The following is a 23,588-nucleotide window of genomic DNA, read 5'->3' as shown; positions in this document are numbered from 1 at the left end:
ATGCTGTCTAATTCCACCGCCATTTCTGCCACAGTTTTTCACTGTGAATGCCGCGGACCCGCTTGACACCCGGCGCATCTGCTTGGACACCGCATAGGCAGCGTCTTGCGGTCCGCAGGACACGGATCCCGGCTGAGATCCCTGCCTAGAGAAATGTCCTATCCTTGTCCGCAAAACGGACAAGTATAGGACACCTTCTATGTTTTTTACGGACATACGCACTTGGTGTGCTTCCGCATTTTTTATGGCCCCACTAAAATTAATGGATCCGCATCCGACCTGCACTAAAACTACGGCTGTGTGCATGAAGCATTAAAGGGGCATTTCGTTTTTTTTTATTATCCCCTATCCACAGGCCCTACCACTAGGACCCCCACAGATCACGAGGGCCCTATATCCCCAGAAATGAATCGCACGTGTGCGTGGCTGCTCCATGCATTCCTATAGGAGTTCCGGAGACGACCGAGTACAGCGCTCACCTGTCACCGGAACTCTCATAGAAATAAATGGAGCAGCTGCTCGCATGTGTGACTGGCTGCCATGTTCATTTCAGGGGGGTACGGGGCCCCCGTTCTCATGATCGTGGGGGTCCCAGCAGTAGGACTCCACCGATCTCAAAGTTATCCTCTATCTTATGGATAGGGGACAACGTCTAACAACCGGAATACCCCTGGCCGAGCAAACAATGGGAGGCAGGCACCACGCGGCCTCTGGCGGGAATTTCGCAGTGTGAACAGGCTCATAAAGAGGTTTGCCCAAAAGAATTATCCCCTATCCACGGGAGGACATGCCTGACAGCGGAGGCGTGCACGTGTGACCGCCATTCCATTCCCTGCTATGGGAGACTTAAAGGGGCTGTCCGAGTTCATGTCAAAAATTTCCTATCTGCTGCCAAGTGCAATGTCAAAATCGTATGGCGCCATTTTCAGCGTCACAGCGCTGACGCAAACGTAAGTGGCGCATGACATGACTGCTGCAGCCAATCACTGGCCTCAGTGGTATGCGGCACAAAATCACTGATTGGCTGCAGCAGTCACCTGCCATATACCGCTATGGGTGCACCACACGCCGGGCGACCACGTGTGAGGATAGGTGGCAACCGCAGCTGGGACTTCTAGTACCACAGAAACTAAATGTAGTGGCATGCTATGCAGCCTGAGAATTGTAGAGCCATAGAAAAACATGAATGTAGTTATGCTGGGATTTGTGGTGCCAATCATACCTTGTAATGTCATTAAACGTGCGCGTAACCAGACGATTCCGAATTCGCGCCTTCTGGGCACGTGACGTCACACGGCGCCATCTGCCGGCCGATCATAGTTTGCGTGTCAGCGCGTTATCAAATCTGCGCTTTATTAGCGCCATCTACTGGCTGACAGCAGACACGTTCCCTAACTTGCATTTTGTTTTTCGGTCTGCGCGCCCTCTGCTGGCTGACGTTGTTCAGAGCCGTTCCCTTGGAAATAAGGCCTCGGAGTTTGTAGGCGCCATCTTCTGGTCGGTAGTGGGATTTTCTGGTTGTTATTTCTTCCGGGTGAAATCATGGCGCAGGGAGCAGTGGTGAAGGAGCAGAAATATGACAGGCAGCTCAGGTACGGCCATTGTGGAGGCTTTCTGCTTATTTTATTTTTTGCATGGGTAGGATGACCTACGGTGGGAAACGTGCGGCCATTGTTCTGCAGTGTGCACAGCTCCACGTGTACTGCCTGCCCCATTCACACCATTGTTGTAGTTTCCATGTGCATGAGGGTGCGTTATATGTGTTATTCCTATACACAATATCCTGTATCATGGCTGCTACTATGACCCGAGTATGCGCCGTATCCTCTCCATCACTTCATTATACTATTTATCACAGTTCTTTATTGTCTGGGAATATCTGTGATTCCCGGGTTCTCCCGCACAGTCTGACTGACAACTCTGACCCTCGTCGCTGGCTGGGGCCGCCCCCCCCCTTCCTCGTCGCTGGCTGGGGCCGCCCCCCCCTTCCTCGTCGCTGGCTGGGGCCGCCCCCACCCCCCCTCGTCGCTGGCTGGGGCCGCCCCCCCCCCCCCTTCTTCGCCGCTGGCTGGGGCCGCCCCCCCCCCCTCTTCGTCACTGGCTGGGGCCGCCCCCCCCCCCTCCTCGTCACTGGCTGGGTCCGCCCCCCCCCCCCCCCCTCCTCGTCGCTGGCTGGGGCCGCCCCCCCCCCCTCCTCGTCGCTGGATGGGGCCGCCATGACTGACCACAAGTGAAATGTACATGACGGACTCTGTGTTTCCTTTGTAGATTATGGGGCGATCACGGGCAGGAAGCTCTGGAAATGGCTCATGTTTGCCTGATAAACGCCACTGCCACTGGTACGGAGATCCTGAAAAACTTGGTGCTGCCAGGTGAGTGAGGTGCCGCTGATCCCAGCGCTGAGGGGACATGATGTGTCTTATCACTTGTTATCAGGGTTAAGAATTCATAGAAAAGCTCAGAGAAAATCCAGCACCGGAATGCAGGTGCTGTTTATGGCGGCCTGGACCACCACTGCCTGTGTCTGTATAGGCCGACCGCGAAGCCTCCACGTGGCCCTCATTCTGACCTTCCATCATTTTCTTTGCAGGTATTGGCTCCTTCACCATTGTGGATGGCAACCTGGTGAGCGGAGAGGATGTCGGGAACAAGTACGTTCTAGTAACGAGATTTACTTCATGTGAAATCTGAAGCGATAGACTTTTCTTCAAGGAGCTGAAGCCCTCGACGATCACTAGAAGGAGGACAGAGAAGGGCTCACACCACGCGCTCTTTCTCCTCACTGCGGGGGCTCCATAGAAAGTCTATGGGCTCCTGCAGCGCGGAGAGAGAGCGCGCCGTGTGTGAGCCCTTCTCTGTCCTCCTTCCAGCGATCAGTGGGGATCCGGGACTATCAAGTATCAAAGGTTTTCCCAAAGTACAGGGACACTTTAAGGCCTCGCGCACACAAAAAATGGATCCTCAAAAAATACAGATGACGTCCGTATACAGCCGGCTCCTAATAGACCAGTCCTTGTCCGTAATGCGGACAGAACGGACATACGGAATGCACACGGAGTAACTTCAGTTTTGTTTGTTTGTTTTTTTGCGGACTTATTGAAATGGAAGGTTCCGCATATGGTCCGTAAAAAAAACGGACACGGAAAGAAAATATATTCGCGTGCATGAGCCCTAAAGCAGAGAAGCCTTCATCTGAACAGATCCACTATCACTCATTTTATGGTCTGTGCAGCTGCCATAGTGTGAACAGCGTCCTACTGGAGATGGATGGAGAGAGAGATAATAGATATGAAATAGAGCAGTGTTTCCCAACCAGTGTGCCTCCAGCTGTTGCAAAACTACAACTCCCAGCATGCCCGCACAGCCTTTGGCTGTGCGGGCATGCTGGGAGTTGTAGTTTTGCAACAGCTGGAGGCACACTGGTTGGGAAACACTAAAATAGAGAACCAGATAGATGTATCTATATAAACAGAGATGGATATGAGAGAGATATTTCCATTTTATATAATAAATATATATTTTTTCTTTTTTAGCTTTTTCCTCCTCAGAAGTAGTATTGGAAAGGTAAGCCAAAGTCTCTGTGTGATTCACTGGGGTGATAGAAGCCCCTTTGTCATTATCCGCCCCGTCCCCCGTCATGCACCCGCTCTGGTTTAGGTTGGGACGTACATTTAGTGAGTATGCCGCGTATCTCTAGAACGGATCTTGCAAAGTGAAGGAAAGCGCACCATCTTCTATTGATTTCTATGGCGGTGCTATTTCCATCAGCCCCATAGAAGTGAGTGGAGCGCTGGCCGCACTTTCGTGGTGCCGTTCCCATTAATTTCTGTGGGACTTCCAAAAAAAGGCAACCTGCGCCTATCAGACACTGTTGGCATATCCTAATGCTATGCTCCAATGTATAAGATGGGCCAACCCTTTTAATGGTATGTCTGTTAGACAAAGTGGCGGCCAGCAACATTTTGAATGCAGCTCTGGATGTGTAAGACATCTGATGCATGCTGGAACTTGATATTGGTGTAAGATAAGGATACGACTCTGAGGGTGCATGGTGATTGAGCAAGGTGGTGGACTCGAATCCGCACACTCCAGGGTCCTGGACATGCGGCCTAGATGGGAATCCTTATTGACTCAATGTGGTTTTCTTCTTCATCCAGAGCCGGGCCGAGGCCTCCATGGAACTATTGCAGGAGTTGAATGAAGACGTCACAGGCAATTTCGTCCCCGAGGTTGGTGCTCGGGCAGTGTAATGGAGCTGTATACAAATATTTCTCCTCCAAGCTGTGGCTCTCCAGCTCTGATATAGAAGCCGGCGGCTGTCAGGGCCTGCTGGGAGTTGTAGTTTTGCCGGCACTATGGAGTTTGCAGCTCATGGGAGATTTCTATTGCCTAATAGGAGACTTTTTTGTTTTTTAGGATCCAGAGCAACTTTTAGACAATGACCCATCTTTCTTCTGCAAGTTTACAGTGGTGATCGCCACTCAGCTGTTGGAGAGGTAGGTCGGAGCACCCACTGCTCTACCATCACCATGACTTTTATACGGCTTCTGATCTTTATCTCTGTTCCAGCACTTTACTGCGTTTGGCTGAGACGCTCCGGAACGCCAATATTCCTCTCTTGATTTGCCGAACGTATGGTTTTGTTGGCTACATGAGGATCGTCGTGGAAGAACATAACGGTACGTGCCGTTGGGGGTTTGAGATTGCTGATCCCCGCGCTAGGATATGCCTCACGTCAGATAAGTGCGTATCTCGCCTCTATCTTCAAAGCAAGCCTCCGAAAGTGAAGGACAGTGCACCACGCACGCAGTGTGGGCTCTCCATTCATTTCTATGGGAGTTCCAAAAATAGAGCGGAGCGAGCTCTGTTTTTGGCAGTCCCATAGAAATAAATGGAAAGTACAAGAGCGGCCACCGCTCCATTGACTTCTATAGGAACACCAGAGATAGCCAAGTCAACTTCTGCTATTTTCGGCAGTTCATTAGAAATCAATGGAGGGCGGCTACGCATGTGAGGCTGCTCTCCATTGACTTTAGGGGGTTTTCGTTCCGGAGATAGGTGCGGGTCTCATCTCTATCTGTCTTGGATGGCCTATTCTAGCAATATGACACCAATATCACAAATGAGAATACCCCCTTTAGACCAGGAATGCTCAACCTGTGGCCCGCCAGCTGTTGCAAAACTACAACTCCCGGACAGCCTACAGCAGGGCATGATGGGGAGTCATAGTTTTACAACAGCCGGGGGGCCGCATTTTGAGCATCCCTGCTCTAGAGGAACACTCCAGATGGACGAACACTTGATGAAGCTTTCTTCCTGCATAATTTTCCAGTTGTAGAATCTCATCCTGATAACGCGTTGGAGGATCTGAGGCTGGACCAGCCCTTCACCGAGCTCCAGGAACACCTCCAGTTATATGACCTGGACAATATGGAGAGAAAGGTATTTGCCATATCCAGTACCAATTCAATATCCTTAAAGGGGTTGTCCTATTAAGATAACTTATCCCCTAGCCACAGTGTCCAATTGGTGGTGATCTGACCACTGGGGCCCGGCCATTCACCAGAATGGGAGCTCATGCTCCCCGTCTGAATGGAGCTGCAGACATGAATGCATGTCCACCACTCCATTCAACTCTATGGGACTGCCACAAATAGCCAAGTACTAACGCTTGGCTGTCTACGGCAGTGCCATAGAGGTGAAAGGAGCGGCAGTGCGTGACCACCGCTCCATTCGAACTGGGGAATACAGGACCTGGTTCTCTTGATTGACGGGACTCCCTATACACCATTTAAAGAGGTGCCCCAGTAGGACAGTCCCGTTCCATATGGCCTATTACAACAACAAAACATTTGTAAAGCGCTTTTCTCCCGTAGGACTCAAAGCGCATTAGGACATAGGGGCCTCCTGCTTGGGGACCCTCTCTCAATTATTCTCTATAGTAGCTCTCAAGTTAACGGGTCTGATGCCCAACCAGCGCTTAGTTCAAACAGGGTAGTTTGTTTGTGATTGGTGAGGGTCCCAGTGGTTGGAGCACCCCTTAACTCATCCTTTTCTGGCAGTCATTTATCTGTTTCTCTTCCACATATAGGACCACAGTCACACTCCATGGATTATTGTGGTGGCCAAGTATTTAGAGAAATGGTGTAGAGAGGTGAGTTTCCGGTGGAGTGTCTGCGGGGTCTTCGGGTCTCCCTTCCCTCTGACCACTTGACTTTTCTTGTAGAATGCAGGACAAATACCCAAGAGTTACAAAGAAAAGGAATCCTTCAGGGATCTCCTCAGACAAGGTATGTTCTTCTAGTAGCCATGCTTCTACCTACGTAGACTTGACCCAGGATCTAACCTGATGATTTGGTGTCGCAGGCATCCTGAAGAATGAGAATGGCATGCCGGAGGACGAGGAGAACTTTGAGGAAGCCGTGAAGAACGTGAATACTGCGCTAAACACGACAAAGGTTTGTATTCCTGTCCAATAAGAGATCCCGTGCTGTAAAAAAAATGGTGAATTGGGACAACAGCGTCCATTGATATTTGTGCATGTCCATTGCTTTCAGAGGGGTTCCATCTCTGACGGCATATCTGCAGGATACACCATGCATGTCTGTTAGGTGGAGATCCCATTAGACTCCCCAATCAATCCCTTTAAAAGGGCCTCCTTTGGAAAATGCAGCCATCGGGAATGGTGTCACTGGTTGACTGTTCTCCCTGTAGATGAGGGATCCACACATTTCAAGCATTTGTCATATTCTGTAGATATTTCTTAAAGAGGTTTTCTGTGACACCCAAAATTTTTTGCTGAAGGCCAAGAATGTTATAAAAAAGAAAAAAGCCTTGCTTCAGCCCCTGGCGTTTCAGCGCCGGCGGTCTAGGGTTCTAAGGACGTGCCAGGCTACTCCAGATGCCCCTGCTGCCACTCCCCGATCTCAGCAGTCACGTGAAGTCATTGGGTATGTTTTTAATGTAACAAGAGCAGAGATGATGGGCCTGACCTTTATTTATCAGAAGAAGCCCCCCTACCACAAGTTAACAGTCAGAATATTTTTTTAAAAAAGGTGTGGCGATTCGCTCTGGTAGACAGAACAAGCGGACGCAGTATGGAGGCAAAGACCAGTTTGTAACTCAAAAACTTTTGTGCACTTGTATAGCGCTACTATATTCCGCATCGCTTTACAGACATTAGCATCACACTGTCCCCAATGGGGCTCACAATTACCTGGAGGAAACCCACACAAACAAGGGGAGAACATACAAACTCCATGCAGATGTTGCCATTCACAAAACAGTACGTAGTGTTCGTTCACACCTAGACAGTTCATACAGCAAAAACAGTCACCTGTTATCCTAGATGTTAGTTCACACCTGATCGGCATTGCTCAGGACAGAGCAGACCTCCCAAACTCAGGCCTCCAGCCTAGCACACGGCTCAGATCCCAATCCAGCGATTGTCAGAGAGAGAGGTAGCTGACACTGCTGGCTGTTGTGTGTGTGTGTGTGTGTGTGTGTGTGTGTGTGTTTTTTATTTTATTTATTTTTTTAATATAGCCCAAAACAAAGACCCGGCCTGGAACGTGGGGAGTAGTCACCCACCCAGCACTTTGACTACTCCCAGTAAGAGCCGTCCCGGATCAGCTATTACAGCTATACTAAATAGCAAGGTGTCAAACAGCAACTGCTGCTGACACATGAAAACTGGCTCTTACTCCACTGAGGCCAGGAACCTCGGTGACACATACATTCCGTAAACGACGGAACGGTGCCCGTGTATTGCGGATCCGCAAATGCGGTCTGCAATACAGCAACGGGAAGCACGCGTTCGTATGCAGGAGGCCTTAGGGTGTTACTGGGATGTTTTTTTGTTTTTTTTTTTAAAGTGGTTGAACCCTTTTAACCCTTTCCCTCTTTGAAAACCAGCATTGAGGAGGCCTTTACTAGTTTATATTATCTGGCTAGGATGACTTATTCTTGCCTTTTTGCTTTTTCTCAGATCCAAGGCAACATCGAAGAAATTTTTAATGATGAACGCTGCACAAACCTAACTCAGCAGGTGAATTGAAATGTACCATAAAATTCTTTTAATCTGGGATCTGATCATTCAGAAGGTCTGGGTGCTTTAACCCTCTCTGCCCTTAGATGTAGACTGTATACGTTTTTCTAAAATCATTCCACAGTCTTGTGTATCTAATAATCCAGCATTTAAAAGGTCCCATGCGCTGGGTTAAAGGAACTTTACTGCACATTAATGGGGTTATCTGACAACTTACATGGCGGCCAAACAGTGTGTAAAAGATGAAACCAGCCACATGTTTCGGCCGCACTGTATACAGGCACGTGACTGCTGATGAGCAAATAATGGCCTCAGTGGTCATGCACACGTCACCGCTGAGGCCATTTATTGTCATGGCCCTATACTTCCAGTACGGATCTTTTTCCTTCTATTACACACTATCTGGCCTCCCTTTTGAAAGTCAGACGACCCCTTTAAAGGGGCTCTCCCATTACTACAACTTATCCCGTATCCACAAACAAGTGTCTGATCGTTGGGGCGCCGACCACTGGAGCCATAAGAATGGGGAAACAAGGAAAGTCTGATGCACTGGCGAGGTTTCAAAAAAACAAGATATATGAATGTGTTTAAAGGGGTTTTCTGAGTGTCATCAATATCGGATCGGCGGGGGTCCGCAACAGCACACACGTCGATCCGCTGTTTGAAGAGGCCACGGCACACTGATGAGCTGCTGTACTTGGTATTGTAGCCCAGGCCCTTATATTTGAATTTGGCTGCGTTGCGCCCAGGCCGTGTGACCGATGGACGTGACATCATTGGTCTCTTCAAACAGCTGATCTGCGGGGGCGCCGGGAATCGGACCCCCACCGATCAGATACTGATGACCTATCCTATCCTTATCGTGACACCTTCTCTTTATTTCCAGTCGTCTGATTTTTGGATTTTGGCTCGAGCTGTGAAGGAGTTTACAGCGTGTGAAGGTAAAGGGAATCTGCCCCTGCGAGGAACGATCCCAGACATGATCGCCGACTCTGACAAATTCATTAAACTCCAGAACGTGTGAGTTTCTGAACATTTTCCTGCTAATGTGCTATAGTTTATGAAAAAGATTACTAAGGGGGAGACCTCAAAATGTCACGCACGCCATGTTTACAACTTATTAAATGCCGCTACTAGGAAATATTGTCACAAATGGCGTTATTATGCCACCCTTGCCTCTTTCTAAAAAGCGGCTGGGGCCAGCAGGTCCTGCACATTTATCTTCATTTGCGCCTGTTTTCTGGCCTGCCAGAGGATGTGTATCGTATATAAAGAGGTCTGCGCATCACCATAAACTAGGCGCACCCTCTGGCAGCACAGGACAACGCTAGTCTGTGATAAATCTCCCCCTAGTTTCACATTAGCGTTCAGAGATCTCCGCTCGTCCCCATTATAGTTAATGCATTCAGGCAATGCCGGCTCCAGAGATCTCCAGCGAGCTGTTGAAGAACCAAGAAAAGCCCTAAAAGGGGGAACCTCTGCCAACATGTTGGGACCTGATAGGACAAGCTCTTTAAAGGGGTCGTCTCACTTCAGCAAACAGCATTTATCATGTAGAGGAGGTTAATACAAGGCACTTACTAATGTATTGTAATTGTCCATATTGCCTCCTTTGCTGGCTTCATTCAGTTTTCCATCACATTATACACTGCTGATATCCAGCGGTGGTCATGCTTGTACACTTTAGAAAAAGCACTAGCCTATGTGCGCTCCCACGGTCCTGGCCACCAAAGAGGATGGCACTCTTTCCTATAATGTGCAAGCACGGCCACCGCTGTTAAATTGCAGGGTGGTCGTAACCCATGGAAACAAGCAGTGTACAGCATAATGGAAAAATGAATCCAGCCAGCAAAGGAGGCAACATGGACAATCACAATACATTAGTAAGTGCCTTGTATTAACTTCCTCTACTTGATAAATGCCACTTGCTGAAGTTACACAACCCCTTTTAAGGCTACTTTCACACTTGCGGCAGAGTATTCCGGCAGGCAGTTCCGTCGCCGGAACTGCCTGCCGAATCCGGCAATCCTGACGCAAACGGATGGCATTTGTCAGACGGATCCGGATTCGGATCCATCTGACAAATGCATTGAAATGCCGGATCCATCTCTCTGGTGTCATCCGAAAAAACGGATTCGGTATTTATTTTTTTCACAGATTTAAATGTCTGCGCATTTCAATGGAAATTAAAGGGAGTCTTTTACGCAGATTCACCCTTTTAACCTAATAACAGTGTTATGTCAACGGCATCCCCCCTATTAAAACTGTGCTTACCGTTTGTTCCTTGCTAGCATCGTTGTGCAGAAAAACACTTTTTTAATCCACATGCAAATTAGTCTGAGAAGGTGCCCGCCCTTAGTCTCTGTTCTAACCTCCCTCCTCCCGTTCGTAATCCCACGCATGCGCTCACGAAACTGCGATGCCCCAGCCCGACAGTGCTCATTCAATGCGCACAAGCCGATATCGCGTTCATACACATTAGATTAATGTTAACTGAACCCGACGGCCATCTAATGTATATACAGGCATCCTGACACCCCCCCCCCCCCCCCCTTCTTTGCAGATGTTAAGGCAAAGAAGGGTCAGGCTGTTGGATTTCTACATGCCTGATCCTTTTCTTCTTGTTTAGAAAGTAGGGACTGAGAGGAACAGTGAACGTTCCATCCACAGCTAAAGTGTATGGCTGTTAACATGTGAATCTATGGGCTCATTCACACGTTCCGTGGACCCCGCAAAAATTATAAGTCAAGTCCTGTCCTATTCTTGTCTGTTTTCTGGACAAGAATAGGCATTTCTATAAAGGGCCATCTGTTCCACAAATTGCGGGAGGCACACGGGCAGCATCCGTGTTTTGCGGATCCGCATTTTGCGGACCGCAAAACACGGCACGGTAGTGTGAACAAGCCCTATGGGTGATGTATACCCTTGTGTGCGTCCGGAGAATTTCCTGTTTTCAAATTAAATGGACCCACTGAAAAATTCACCTGTGTCTTACCCGTCAACCTGTTGCCTTAAAGGTATCGAGAGAAAGCAAAAAATGACGCGTCCACGGTGGAAAACTATGTTTCTAAGCTCCTACAGTCTGTCGGCAGAGTAAGTCTTTGATGCAGGCTTTTTTTTTATTTTTTTCATTTTTGTGCCTAATTTCTTAATTGCAATTTACAAATATTTTATTCCTGCTGTACCAGAATATTTTTATTTATTGCAGCCCGCAGAAAGCATATCAGAAAAAGATGTCCGACTTTTCTGTACGTTTTTACCAAATTCATTATTTTCTTTTTAATTTCTTTGTGTTTATTTGTCTAATCAGCCATTATTTTGGCCATTGCGAAATTCAGCCTAATGTAATGTACACAATGGCCAGCAGATGGCGCTGTATTTCTTCATAAAGTATGTATAGATGTTTTTTTCTGGGCCAGAGATTGCCTCACGACCTTGTGCCAAATGTAATAGGGTTACCAAAATATTTACTGTGCCTTTTTTTTTTTTTTTTTTTTTTTTTTTTTTGTTGCTCTTGATGGATCTATTTAAAGCTATTTTAAAGAGGACCTGTCGTTATAGTCATCTTGCCAATTATTAATTTTACAGCTAAAGTGGAAATTAAATAGTTTGCATGCTTTTATCTAAAATTGTCAATCCAGCATTAGTAATTTTGCATTTTTAAGATGCGAGTCTGTGTAAAAGGCTTTTCTTTTTTTCAGGCAGGAATTGCGCTTTTCTTCGATTAGTCCGGTGCAGATCTTTAGCTGCAGAATACGGGATAGACACTGCAAAAAAGGATGATATTGGTAAGAAGTCTGCATTCGATACCAAAGGGGTTGGTCAGGATTAAAACAGCATGGCCGTTGTCAACAGGTTGTGTGTGGCATTGTAGCTCAGTCTCATGTCCATGTGTATGAATATAGCGCTTCTGCAGTACCAGGCACAACCTATGGACAGTGGTGGCGCTGTTTCTGAAACAAGGCAGCCATGTTTTGTAACGCGTTCCTCCTGGTCATGTTATATATAATTATTTTGCTTAAAGGGACATTATGCCTAAATTAATCGCCGATCATCATTGTGTACTGCCAGCCTAAATAACGTGAATTGTGGGTATCATGTTGTCATCTGCTGAGACTGTGTCGTTTTCTTCCAGTTTCCTTTATGGAGAATCCGGATAATGAAATTGTCTTGTACTTGATGCTGAGAGCTGTGGACAGGTTCCATAAACAGCATGGACGATATCCAGGTACATTCTATCTTTTAGCTAAATTTTAGAAAGATTGATTTACTTTAAGGCCCTGTTACATGGCTGGATGTAGCCAGCGGTTGTCGGGAAGGAAGCGTTCCTTCCCAGCATTTGCCTGCTCGTCAGCAGAGGAGACTGCTGCTATTAGATCTCCTCCACAGTATGGGGAGCAGTGATCGCTAATGCCATCGCTTGTCCCCATACTGACTCGTTGTCAGCACAATCTGCTGCCGGCAAACGATAATTAATTTGCCTACACAAACTATTGCTTACCTATCCTGTGTCATCTTAAGAAGACCTGTCCCCTCTCCTGAAATGTCTGTGTTAGTAACGACTTGCATTCCCCATGTAATAGCAATTCTGGAGCTTCTATTCTTATTACTCTGTTGTGCCATTCCTTTATTATTCCTGCTAGACGTTATGAATGAATCGCTAGCAGTCTGCAATGAAGGTCCAGATGGGTGATACCAGTAGGGGGAAGTGTCCCTACACAGTCTGACACTGGCATCGCTGATTGGATAGTGTCAGACTGTACAGGGGGACCCCCCCCCCAACTGGTCACACCCATCTGTGCCTTCATTGCAAACTGCATGAAATCCGTTTAATAACTTCTAGCAGGAGTAATAAACGAATAGTAGATCATAGATTCAGACCATGCTCCAGAATTGTGATTACACAGGGGATGCCTTTAGCTACTAAAACAGACATGGCAGGAGATGTGACAGATTATCTTTTAAAAGAGGTTTTCCAATGAAAAACGCTTATAGGGGATGAGTGTCTGATCGGTGGGGTCCAACTGCTAGAACTCCAAGAGTTAAGAGAACAAAAGTGCCCCCCCACCCCCCATGTGCGCATGTCTGTGCCGCTCCATCCAAAGGTGGGAACACAGGACTCCTGTTATGATCAATGCGGGTCCCAGCTGTCAGACCCCCACTGATCAAACACTTTTCCTGTGGGTAAGGGAATAGGTTTGTAGGAAATACCCTTTAAGGTTTAGGAGGGCTGCAGACATCCATAGATATCCACAGATACGTAATACTTCACGTTTAATGTGGCTCCCAACAGAAAGACCGCACTGGTGAGCTTTATTCTAGGGAATAAGCAAACTGAATAAAAGGGGGTCTCGGGAGAGACATTGATAGCCTGTCACTAGACTAAAGCTGGCAGTAGATTATTCTGGGAGACTCCATTACTGACCAATGACTATAATGGGCAACCATGGGGCCTCCGAACTAAGCAGAGCCTATAGGAGACGAGTGGCAGTGCACTTTCCTAGATCCACTGCCATTTTGCTGTAATGGTTGAAGAGATTTGCAGTAGTCGGGGCACTAGTCACCCTATATACTCTGGTGTCGGTCACTGAACATCTAAAGACCCCGTCCCCTTTACAAATCTTTCAGGTGTTTACAACTATCAAGTAGATGGAGATTTTTCAAAATTGAAGACATGTCTGAATAGTTTTCTCCAGGAATATGGGTTATCACTCGGCGTGAAGGATGACTATATCCAGGAATTGTAAGTGAACTTTTCCTTCATCAGGAATTACCGGTATGCGGGATTGGGTTTAAACATGTCCACCATTACTCCACCTCAGGGAGGCAGTACTATCTGTACCTACATCATTGGCAGGGAGGCAGTACTATCTGTAGCTACATCATTGGCAGGGAGGAAGTACTATCTGTACCTACATCATTGACAGGGAGGCAGTACTATCTGTAGCTACATCATTGGCAGGGAGGCAGTACTATCTGTAGCTACATCATTGACAGGGAGGCAGTACTATCTGTAGCTACATCATTGGCAGGGAGGCAGTACTATCTGTAGCTACATCATTGGCAGGGAGGCAGTACTATCTGTACCTACATCATTGACAGGGAGGCAGTACTATCTGTAGCTACATCATTGGCAGGGAGGCAGTACTATCTGTAGCTACATCATTGATAGGGAGGCAGTACTTTCTGTAGCTACATCATTGGCAGGGAGGCAGTACTATCTGTAGCTACATCATTGATAGGGAGGCAGTACTATCTGTAGCTACATCATTGGCAGGGAGGCAGTACTATCTGTAGCTACATCATTGGCAGGGAGGCAGTACTATCTGTAGCTACATCATTGGCAGGGAGGCAGTACTATCTGTACCTACATCATTGGCAGGGGGGCAGTACTATCTGTAGCTACATCATTGGCAGGGGGGCAGTACTATCTGTAGCTACATCATTGGCAGGGGGGCAGTACTATCTGTAGCTACATCATTGGCAGGGGGGCAGTACTATCTGTTGCTACATCATTGGCAGGGAGGCAGTACTATCTGTACCTACATCATTGACAGGGAGGCAGTACTATCTGTAGCTACATCATTGGCAGGGAGGCAGTACTATCTGTAGCTACATCATTGGCAGGAAGGCAGTACTATCTGTACCTACATCATTGGCAGGGGGGCAGTACTATCTGTACCTACATCTTTGGCAGGGAGGCAGAACTATCTGTACCTACATCATTTATATGGTGAGGCAGGGAGGCAGTAATATCTATACCTACATCATTTATATGGTGAGGCAGGGAGGCAGTAATATCTATACCTACATCATTTATATGGTGAGGCAGGGAGGCAGTACTATTGTTACCTAAATTGTGTATAAAGTGGGTACCTGCATCATCTGTAATCTTCGTTTACAAGGAGAGACCAGTAGGACCCACTATCTGTGCCTGCATCATTTTGCTGCTGTTGTCCTCTTTGGCCCCTTGCAGACGAACAAGTGTCTCGCTGCCGACTCGCTGCGAGGCACCCGGCCTGAACTCCCAACGCTGCCGGGGGTCACATAGCATTATATTGATTTTATGATGCTATGTAACCCTTACCGTTCTGGAATGTATTAGATGCCACTGACATAATGCTGTCAGTGTTATCCAATACATTCCAACTGTAAGGGTTACATAGCATCATAAAATCAATATAATGCTATGTGACAAGGGGCCTTAGAATGATGGCTGCCCTTTTGTCATAGCTGCAGAATCACGTGTGCTGCCAGTCATGGTAAGTACATAAAAAGGGAGCATTAGTCAGATCCATGATGATCTCATTATGTATTTTCTGTTCAGTGACTGATTTAGCTCTGCACAGAACACAGATCTGTATGAAAGGAAACTCCCTTCTCAGTCATTACATGGATCGCCAGAACTCGCGGTCATGTGATGTAGCCCCGTAGCATTCGACCCTCTTGACCGCCACGTAGCGATGCCATTTTTTTCACTATAGTACTTACAGAGCGGAGTGACTCGAAAGCAGACTCCACTAGCGAACCGGCTAAATTTAGCGGTAGATGAAGCCCCTCTGGCTAAACAGACACTCAGGTTCCTTTGTGATGAGATTGGTCTGGACAAGTGTCTTGCAGGAACTGGGTCAGACGCTGATGACTGCCGGTAGCGCCATGTTCACTGTGCACCATTTCTTTCTTTTCCAGCTGTCGATATGGAGCTGCTGAACCTCACACCGTCGCTTCCTTCCTAGGAGGTAATGTCTGCAATCGTACATTAATATACAGATTTCTTAACGCGATTTAAAGGGGTTCTCCGGGCCTTTACCTAAAATGTTTCCTTCACCTAACCTGTGGAGCGAATACACCTTCAGCAGTACTCGCCCTTCCATCGCTCCACCGATTCCACGATCCCGTCCGACGAACCGCAGGCTCTTCCTCTGACGCCCCGTGTGGATGTGCCCCTATTTCTTACCGTTCAGCTGCATAATGTAGATGCAGCTGAACAGCAAGAAAGTGGATCACAGAAGGGTAAGTGCTGCTGAAACGATACTGCTGCTTTAATCCGATACTGTTTATTTTTACAAAATAATAAAAATGTATCACTTTACAAAATTCTTGTCATATATTATGTTCAACACCGTGCAAAAGTACTCAATGTACAAAGCAGGATCCTTAACATAAAGATCCAACAACCAAACAGTTTGTTACAGCGTTCACAGCATAGGAGATTATAATAGTTTGGACTTGGCGATATGTAATATGTTTCTTTTATTTAATGTTTATTTTGTGTGTAAAATTGGGAAAGGGGGTGATTTAAACTTAATATTTTGGTGTTTAGTTTTTTTTTTTTAACTTTATTTAATAACTATTTCCCCCCTTAGGGCTTATGCACACGACAGTATTTTGCGTTCAGTATACTGGCCAGTATGCTGTACATATACTGAACCATTCATTTCAATGGTTCTGCAAAAAAAACGGAAGTGTCTCCGTGTGCATTCCGTTTCAGTATTTCCGTACCATGAAAAGATAGAACATGTCCTATTCTTGTCCGCAAATCACGGTGCTTGACTCCATTCAAGTCAATGGGTCCGCAAAATCTGTTCTGTTTTTGCGGAAGCATCTATTGAAAACGTTATGCCCAGCCCAATTTTTTCTATGTAATTACTGTATATGGCATACGGAAAAACGGAAAGGAAACAAATACAACGGAAACAAAAAACGGAACAACGGATCCGTAAAAAACAGACCGCAAAACACTGAAAGCCATACGGTCGTGTGCATGAGCCCTTAGGGTCTATTCACACGTCCGTTGTGTGTTGTGGACCCGCAGCACACCCGGCCGGCACCCGCTATAGAAATGCCTATTCTTGTCCGCAGCTGTGGACAAGAATAGGACATGTTCTATCTTTTGTGGAGCTGCGGACCGGAAGTTCGGGGCTGCGCTCCACAAATGCGGAAGTGGAGAGCACACTATGTGCTCTCCGCCTAACGTCCGGGCCCATAGAGAATTAATGGGAACGAGAATTGCGGAACGGGTGCGGACCCTTTTGCGGACGTGTGAATGGACCATTAGGGGCTACAACCTGGGAACTTTTGATACCTTGTCCTATTCACCCTAATAAAGCTCTATGAGGATGAATAGGACCTCACACTCTGCCTGCTGCCCTGTGCATGGTGCACACAGCAGCAGGGAGATTACCATGGCAGCCAGGGCTTCAGTAACATCCTGGCTGCCATGGTAACCGATCAGAAGCTGCCACTTCACCACCAATGAGGAGGAGGGGAGGGGACCCTGTGGCCACTGCCACCAATGACTATAATACTGGGGTTGGGGTGCAGTGTGCCACCAATGAAGATAATTAACCTGTCAATACAAATGTAGTATGCGGGTGTCTGCGGCATCACATACCCGGCCTCTATGACAAGATGCTGTGATCCGCCTGAGGAGTTCATTGCCGCAGTTTGGCCGATCGCAGCAACCTGCCATAAGGGCAGGTGCCGGGTATGTGATACCACCGGCACCCACATCCTACACTTCTATTAACAGGTTAGTTATCTTCATTGGTGGCACAGTGGCCACAGCCCCTCTCTTCTCATTGGTGGCAGCAGCACCGTGGGGAGGGAGGTAGAGACTGCTGAGGAGAACATGGCGCGTGCTGGGAGAGGCGAGTGCTATGTTCTCTAAAAATAGCAAATGCCAGTATCGAATCAATCCAGGTCTAAAAGTATCGATTGGGTATCGATCGTTCATTACCTGGTGCAACCCTAATTGCTAGTATACGCCATCAGGGTCAGATGTCTCTAGATTGGGGGAGAGCAGCTGCGCATGCGTGGCCACTCTCCATTCTCCGCTATGGGAATTCCAAAAACAGCAGAGAGCTGGCTCAGCTTTTTCCAGCAGTTCCATAGAGGTAAATGTAGAAGTGGCCACGCTGGCACGGCTTGCTCTCTATTGACTGGTATGAAACTTCCAAAAACAGCCGAGTGAGTGAGCTTGACTGTTTTCGGAACTACCAGTGAATGAAGAGCGGTGCAAGTGTGATCTGCTCCTCTTTACTTTGGGGGCCCTGTTCTGGAAATTGGAACGGTTCCCAGAGGTGGGACCCACACCTATCCTAGTGATATGCCCTCAGTGTCTGATGGGAATACCCCTTTAAGGCTACATGCACATGACGGTGAAAAAAAATAAAAATCTGTTAAAAAAAAAAACAGATAAAAACTGACAGTTTAACAGATGTTTTTTCACTGATGCCTTTCTGAGAAACGGTCCTCTTCAGATGTATGGGGGCTGTCGGTTAGTGAAAAGGGAAAGAATACAACGTGTTCTATTTTTTGGCATCCGTTATTCACTGGCCGTCGAAAAAACTGGCGTGTGAATTACCCCATAGACTACCATTGTTCTTAAAACTGATGTGTGACAGCCGTTAAAAAAACGTTGTGTGCATGAAGCCTAAACCTAAGCTTATGAAATATTTCCGTGACTTTTTATTCTTCTGTATTTCAGGCACTGCGGCACAGGAAGCCATCAAAATCATAACGAAGCAGTTTGTTATATTTAATAACACCTTCATATACAACGCCATGTTACAGACCTCCGCTACCTTCCAGTTGTAGCCTCATTACCAGTGATGACCCACAGAAGAACACGTGAGCCAGGAGTGGGCCCCTGGCACCGTACACTGACTGCACTACATACCAATAGGCAGCATCTCAGCCAGCCCATATAATAAAGTGGATAGTTATTTTCCAAATCCTCCCCCCCCTGTTCATTATTCTGTAGCTGTATAGGATGGCTGAGGCGACACTAGGTGGATTGGCCGATCAGTCTCCTCCTCCTTTGGGCTCTGCCTTCTTGGTGTCTTTATGGGGCCCCCATCATCTGGCAGATTCGTGATGCTACCTGAGGGCCACTACTACTACTGCTGCTGTTTGAGCACATGTCCCTAGCTAAGAGGGCCCTTGGTTCTTGGACTAATCAGTAGGCCACTGAGGGAACCCCCGACAGACAAGGGCCAGCTGGCCGCTACTACTGAGGAAAAAAAGTGTCTCCTTCTACTAGTGAGTCTTGTAAGGCCTCTTGCACACGACCGTATGGCTTTTTCAGTATTTTGCGGTCTGCAAAAAACGGATCCGCAAAAATAAAACTATTGGTGTGCAAGAGGCCTAAGGGTCCATTCACACGTCCGTAGTGCATTGCGGATCCGCAATACACCCGGCCGGCACCCCCATAGAAATGCCTATTCTTGTCCGCAATTGCGAACAAGAATAGGACATGCTCTATTTATTTTTATTTTTTTCCGGAGCTGCGGACCGGAAGATCGGGGCCGCGCTCTGGAAATGTGGATGTGGAGAGCACATAGTGTGCTTTCTGCATCCATTCAGTCCCCCATAGAGAATGAATGGGTCCACACAATTGCGGAACGGGTGCGGACAACACTTGCAGATGTGTGAATGGAGCCTAATAGTCATTAACAGTCAGTTTGTAAAACATGCATATTCGCACACTGTTTAGATGGGGTCACCGTTGCGCTGTGTCCAGTACACAGTATACATTCTCACCACAACTCCCAGCATGCTGCATTCACCTCTATAAGGCCACTTTCAGACGAGCGAGTTGCACACTGCGGACTCGCTGTGTGAGTATGCGGCAGCTCCCAGCACTGCCGGGGTCGTGTACCATTATATTGTTTTATGATGCTATGTAACCCTTACAGTTCTGCAATGTATTAGATAACACTGACAGCATTATGTCAGTGTTATACAATACATTCCAGACCTCTAAGGGTTACATAGCATCATAAATCAATATAATGCTATACGGCCCCGGCAGGCATGCTCACACAGCGAGTCCGCAGTATGCAACTCGCTAGTCTGAAAGCGGACTTATAGAGGTGAATGGAGCATGCTGGGACGGGAGTCGTCTCATACTCGCGCAGTATGCAACTCGCTCATCTGAAAGCGGCCAAAGAGTTCTAAGAACAGCCAAGTAAGTGTGCCTGCTGGGAGTCATAGTTTCACCACCAGACGTTGCCGATCCCTGCTCTACAGGATTTGCCGTAATTGTCGTCTCTCAGATTTGGTGAACTCTCGGTCACCACATTCTCCTTATTTCGGTGGAGATGTGGCTGCGGCGGAGGCCAGGAATTTGCAGACCGGTGGTCACTTACAATGAATTCTGCTGGTGGTCGCTAGGCGCCCCGTTCTGACAAAAGCTCTACTTGTCTGTCCGGTTAATGTCTGTACGTTAGCATTGCTACATCTGGAATACAAATTTTAATAAAACCTCTCCACATAGAAGTTTGGGTGTTCTTATTACTCCTCCTGTATCATTAATCCAGCATCTGCCAGGCGGGTGGAGTTGAACCGTCTACTTTTTGTTGGATTTGGATCGAGCATTCTTCTAGGACTTTTAGAATTCTGGTATACGGACACCCCACAGTCCAGCAATGAAACAAGTCTGGTTTATTCTAGACCGGGCATGCTCAACCTGTGGCCCTCCAGCTGCTGTAAAACTACAACTCCCACAATGCACTCCTGTAGGCTGATAGCTGTACGCTGTTCGGGCATGCAGGGAGTTGTAGTTTTGCAACAGCTGGAGGGCTGCAGGTTGAGCATGCCTGTTCTAGACTATTAGTATTTCAAACCCTCCTCCCTCCCCAAAAAAGCTCCCAGGCTCAGTAGAGGCTGCAGTGAAGCAGCTGTCACGTGGATTTTCCGAAAGCTTAGAGACCTGTTGGAAGCTGACGCCATTTTCTCATGATTGTGCTCATGTTATTCTTTGAGACCCTGAAAGATCTCTACAGTCGCCTGTACCCGTTACAGACAACTTCATAACCAAATGCCAAAAATGACCCCTGCCCGCTGTGCAGAGACCTAACACTTCAGCGCCAACTAGAAGAATTGCTTTTAAGGCTGTGTTCACATTGCGTTTTTGACCTCCATTTATGGCAAGAAAAGCTCCTGATGTATATCTCATACGGCTGCCATCCGTCACCAGTGGCATCTGTTCAGTGTATACGTGGTAACAAGCCACTAAAAAGTATAGGCGGTATACATTTAACAATACATTTAACAGATGCCATAGAGAGGTGCCTCAGTGCCTGCCACCCATAAACACATCCTTTTTTCTTACTGGACTCCGCAACATGGTGTGGGCATGGACTAGAAGTCTATGGGCTGCATAACGGATCCGTCCCATTTCTGTTATGCAGGGGAGGACTCCCTGAACAGATCCATTTTGCAGCCCATAGACTTCTATTATGACGGAATGCCTCTAAAGGCTTTCCGTCATAGAATTGCGTTATGGTCCGTTGGAAAACCGCTCCTAAGTGCCCAGCTGAAAGTGAAAGTATCAACAGCTTTCACTCCTGACTCCATTTCTAACGCTATATCTTATAATATAGTGGATATAATGCTGTGATTCTTTGAAAGGTTGGAATACCAGCTTCCAAACAAGGTCCGGTTCATATTTCTAGCTGCTACCAATCCCAAGATATGAGCAGCTAAAGCAGCCCCCCCTTTCAAAGTCTGATTTGCTTTGGGCACTTGGGAGATGTTTTCCAGCAGATAAGGCTCCATTCAGACGTCCGTAGCGCATTGCGGATCCGCAATACACCCAGCCGGCACCGCTATAGAAATGCCTATTGTCCGCATATGCAGACAAGAATAGGACATGCTCTATTTTCTTGCGGAGCTGCGGACCAGAAGATCAGGGTCGTGCTCCGGAAATGCGGATGTGGAGAGCACATAGTGTGCTCTCCGCATCCATTCCGTCCCCATAGAATATGAATGGGTCCGCACCCGTTCCGCACCGCACTTGCGGACGTGTGAATGGAGCCTAAAAGTGCTTTTCCTGGACGTGAAATAAAGGCACAAAGTGCACACAGGTATGCTTGGGATGTGTATGCAATCTTCTATGGGACAGTGCTCTTAGTTAGGACCCCGTGGTCGTGCTGCGGCCTGCAATGCACGAACACAGTCCGTGGGGCAGCGGATCGCGGACCCATTCCCGGCCATTCCACAAAAAGATAGGACATGTCCTATCTTTTTGCAGAACGGAGGTACGGGTCGAAACCCCACAGAAGCACTCCGTAGTGCTTCCGTAGGGTTCTGTTCCGTACCATTCCGCATCTCCGGATTTGCAGACCCATTCAAGTGAATGGGTCCGCATCCGTGATGCGGAATGCCCACGGAACGGCACCTGTGTATTGCGGATCTGCAATACGGCAACGGGAAGCGCACGTTCGTGTGCAGGGGGCCTTATATTGGTGAAAAAGAGGTGACAGACTCCCTTTAAGCCAAAATACAGCGCCACCACCCTGCGACCTGTACTTCAACTTTACACCAGGGATCAGCAACCTCCGGCTGTTCTGAGACTACAACTCCCAGAATCCTCTTTTCACTTCTATGTAAGTTGCAACAGCAGCCAACCCGAAGGTTGTGGCCCCTTTTTTACACACTTGCCAACTTCTTGATTGTAGTGTCCGGGGGTTCCATCTTACGACACAGCCTCTTAGTGTCACATAGTTTATTATATCTACAGTCCCTGCCTTCTCCATCGCTGTGTACACAGTGGCGTTGCATATGCGGGAAGCGCCAATGCTGCCTCCTGCGATGGCCGGGTGTATGCATGAGCTGCTGGGTCTTAGAATACCCTGATCAGCTTTGCAATGAGGCTCAACCGCCTTGCTAAAGCCTGCAGGCTACCTGTAACTGGGGCTTGTCAGTCCCAACACGGCGACATTTCAAATAATGATTGTCAATGGTGTCGCAAAGCGAGACGCAACAGTCGCAAAAAATCCAGACATGTTGGATTTTGTGTCTCATATTATACACGACTTTGACTCTATAGGCTTTAATGGAAGTCACGCGTGACTTGGCTATGTTTTCACAGTTCTAAAACAGTCGTGCAACATTATGCACAAGTGGCGCATATTTTTGCAGTGTAGCCATAACCTTACAGGAGGATAAGCAAGGTCTTGTATGATCTCATTAGGGGCACGCTGTGTAAAATAAAGCCACACCGCAGCTTCTAGCCCCAACCCCCCGTGACTATAACCCATACATCAAACAAAGGGAAGGCAATTTTTTTTTAAGTATTTTAATATTTTTTTATTTATTTTTTTACATTTTCCTGGGTATAAATAAAAATTGCATAAAAAGGCATATAAATCTCCATATATCACCAAATCAGGGCTCAAAAATTATTTACATAACCAAATGGGGAAAACATTTTTATGGCTTTCAAAGACGCAGGAGGTAGGAAAACAAAACAGCGTTTAATAGAAGTAAATGTAAAATACAATGTTGAGAATTTTTTGAATTTGGTTACTATAAAGGGTTAAATGAAAATCACACAAGAGGTCTCTGTTGCTAAGCAACGACTGGAACTTAATCCCCAGAGTTGCCCTTTAAATTTGATCTTGCACAATAGTCATGTATTTCCTAGCCGGTGGGCCATATAATATACTACAATAACAATACATTTATCAGTACACATTGCTGGGTGGACACACGGATTACAGGGGGGGATCTGTGTTTTCAGGCTCCAGCTGGA

The 23,588-nt window shown here is 47.2% G+C and overlaps 1 protein-coding gene and 1 long non-coding RNA gene across 2 annotated transcripts in view; one reads left to right on the top strand and one right to left on the bottom strand.

Annotated features, from left to right (window-relative positions):
* Nucleotides 1–1,286, bottom strand: part of LOC122921025 — a 47,637-nt gene extending 46,351 nt beyond the window's left edge. Inside the window, exon 1 of the long non-coding RNA XR_006386958.1 lies at nt 1,223–1,286. This is a non-coding gene — a long non-coding RNA (uncharacterized LOC122921025). The remainder of the gene's footprint in view (nt 1–1,222) is intronic.
* A 244-nt stretch (nt 1,287–1,530) lies between these two features.
* NAE1 (NEDD8 activating enzyme E1 subunit 1) lies at nt 1,531–19,219 on the top strand. Its single transcript, XM_044269929.1, has 20 exons — nt 1,531–1,592; nt 2,269–2,372; nt 2,591–2,651; nt 3,534–3,564; nt 4,158–4,229; nt 4,417–4,496; nt 4,570–4,679; nt 5,333–5,442; nt 6,092–6,154; nt 6,227–6,290; nt 6,367–6,458; nt 7,988–8,047; nt 8,934–9,067; nt 11,065–11,140; nt 11,256–11,295; nt 11,749–11,835; nt 12,183–12,275; nt 13,676–13,790; nt 15,737–15,786; nt 18,537–19,219. The coding sequence occupies exons 1-20, from the start codon at nt 1,543–1,545 to the stop codon at nt 18,644–18,646; spliced, it is 1,602 nt and encodes a 533-aa protein (XP_044125864.1). The 5' UTR covers nt 1,531–1,542; the 3' UTR covers nt 18,647–19,219.
* The last annotated feature ends 4,369 nt before the right edge of the window (nt 19,220–23,588 follow it).

The sequence above is a fragment of the Bufo gargarizans genome, chromosome 10, assembly GCF_014858855.1.
Source record: "Bufo gargarizans isolate SCDJY-AF-19 chromosome 10, ASM1485885v1, whole genome shotgun sequence".
NCBI lineage: Eukaryota > Metazoa > Chordata > Amphibia > Anura > Bufonidae > Bufo > Bufo gargarizans.
The sequence above is the reverse complement of the archived record's forward strand: the minus strand, read 5'-3'. Positions and strand labels throughout refer to the sequence as shown.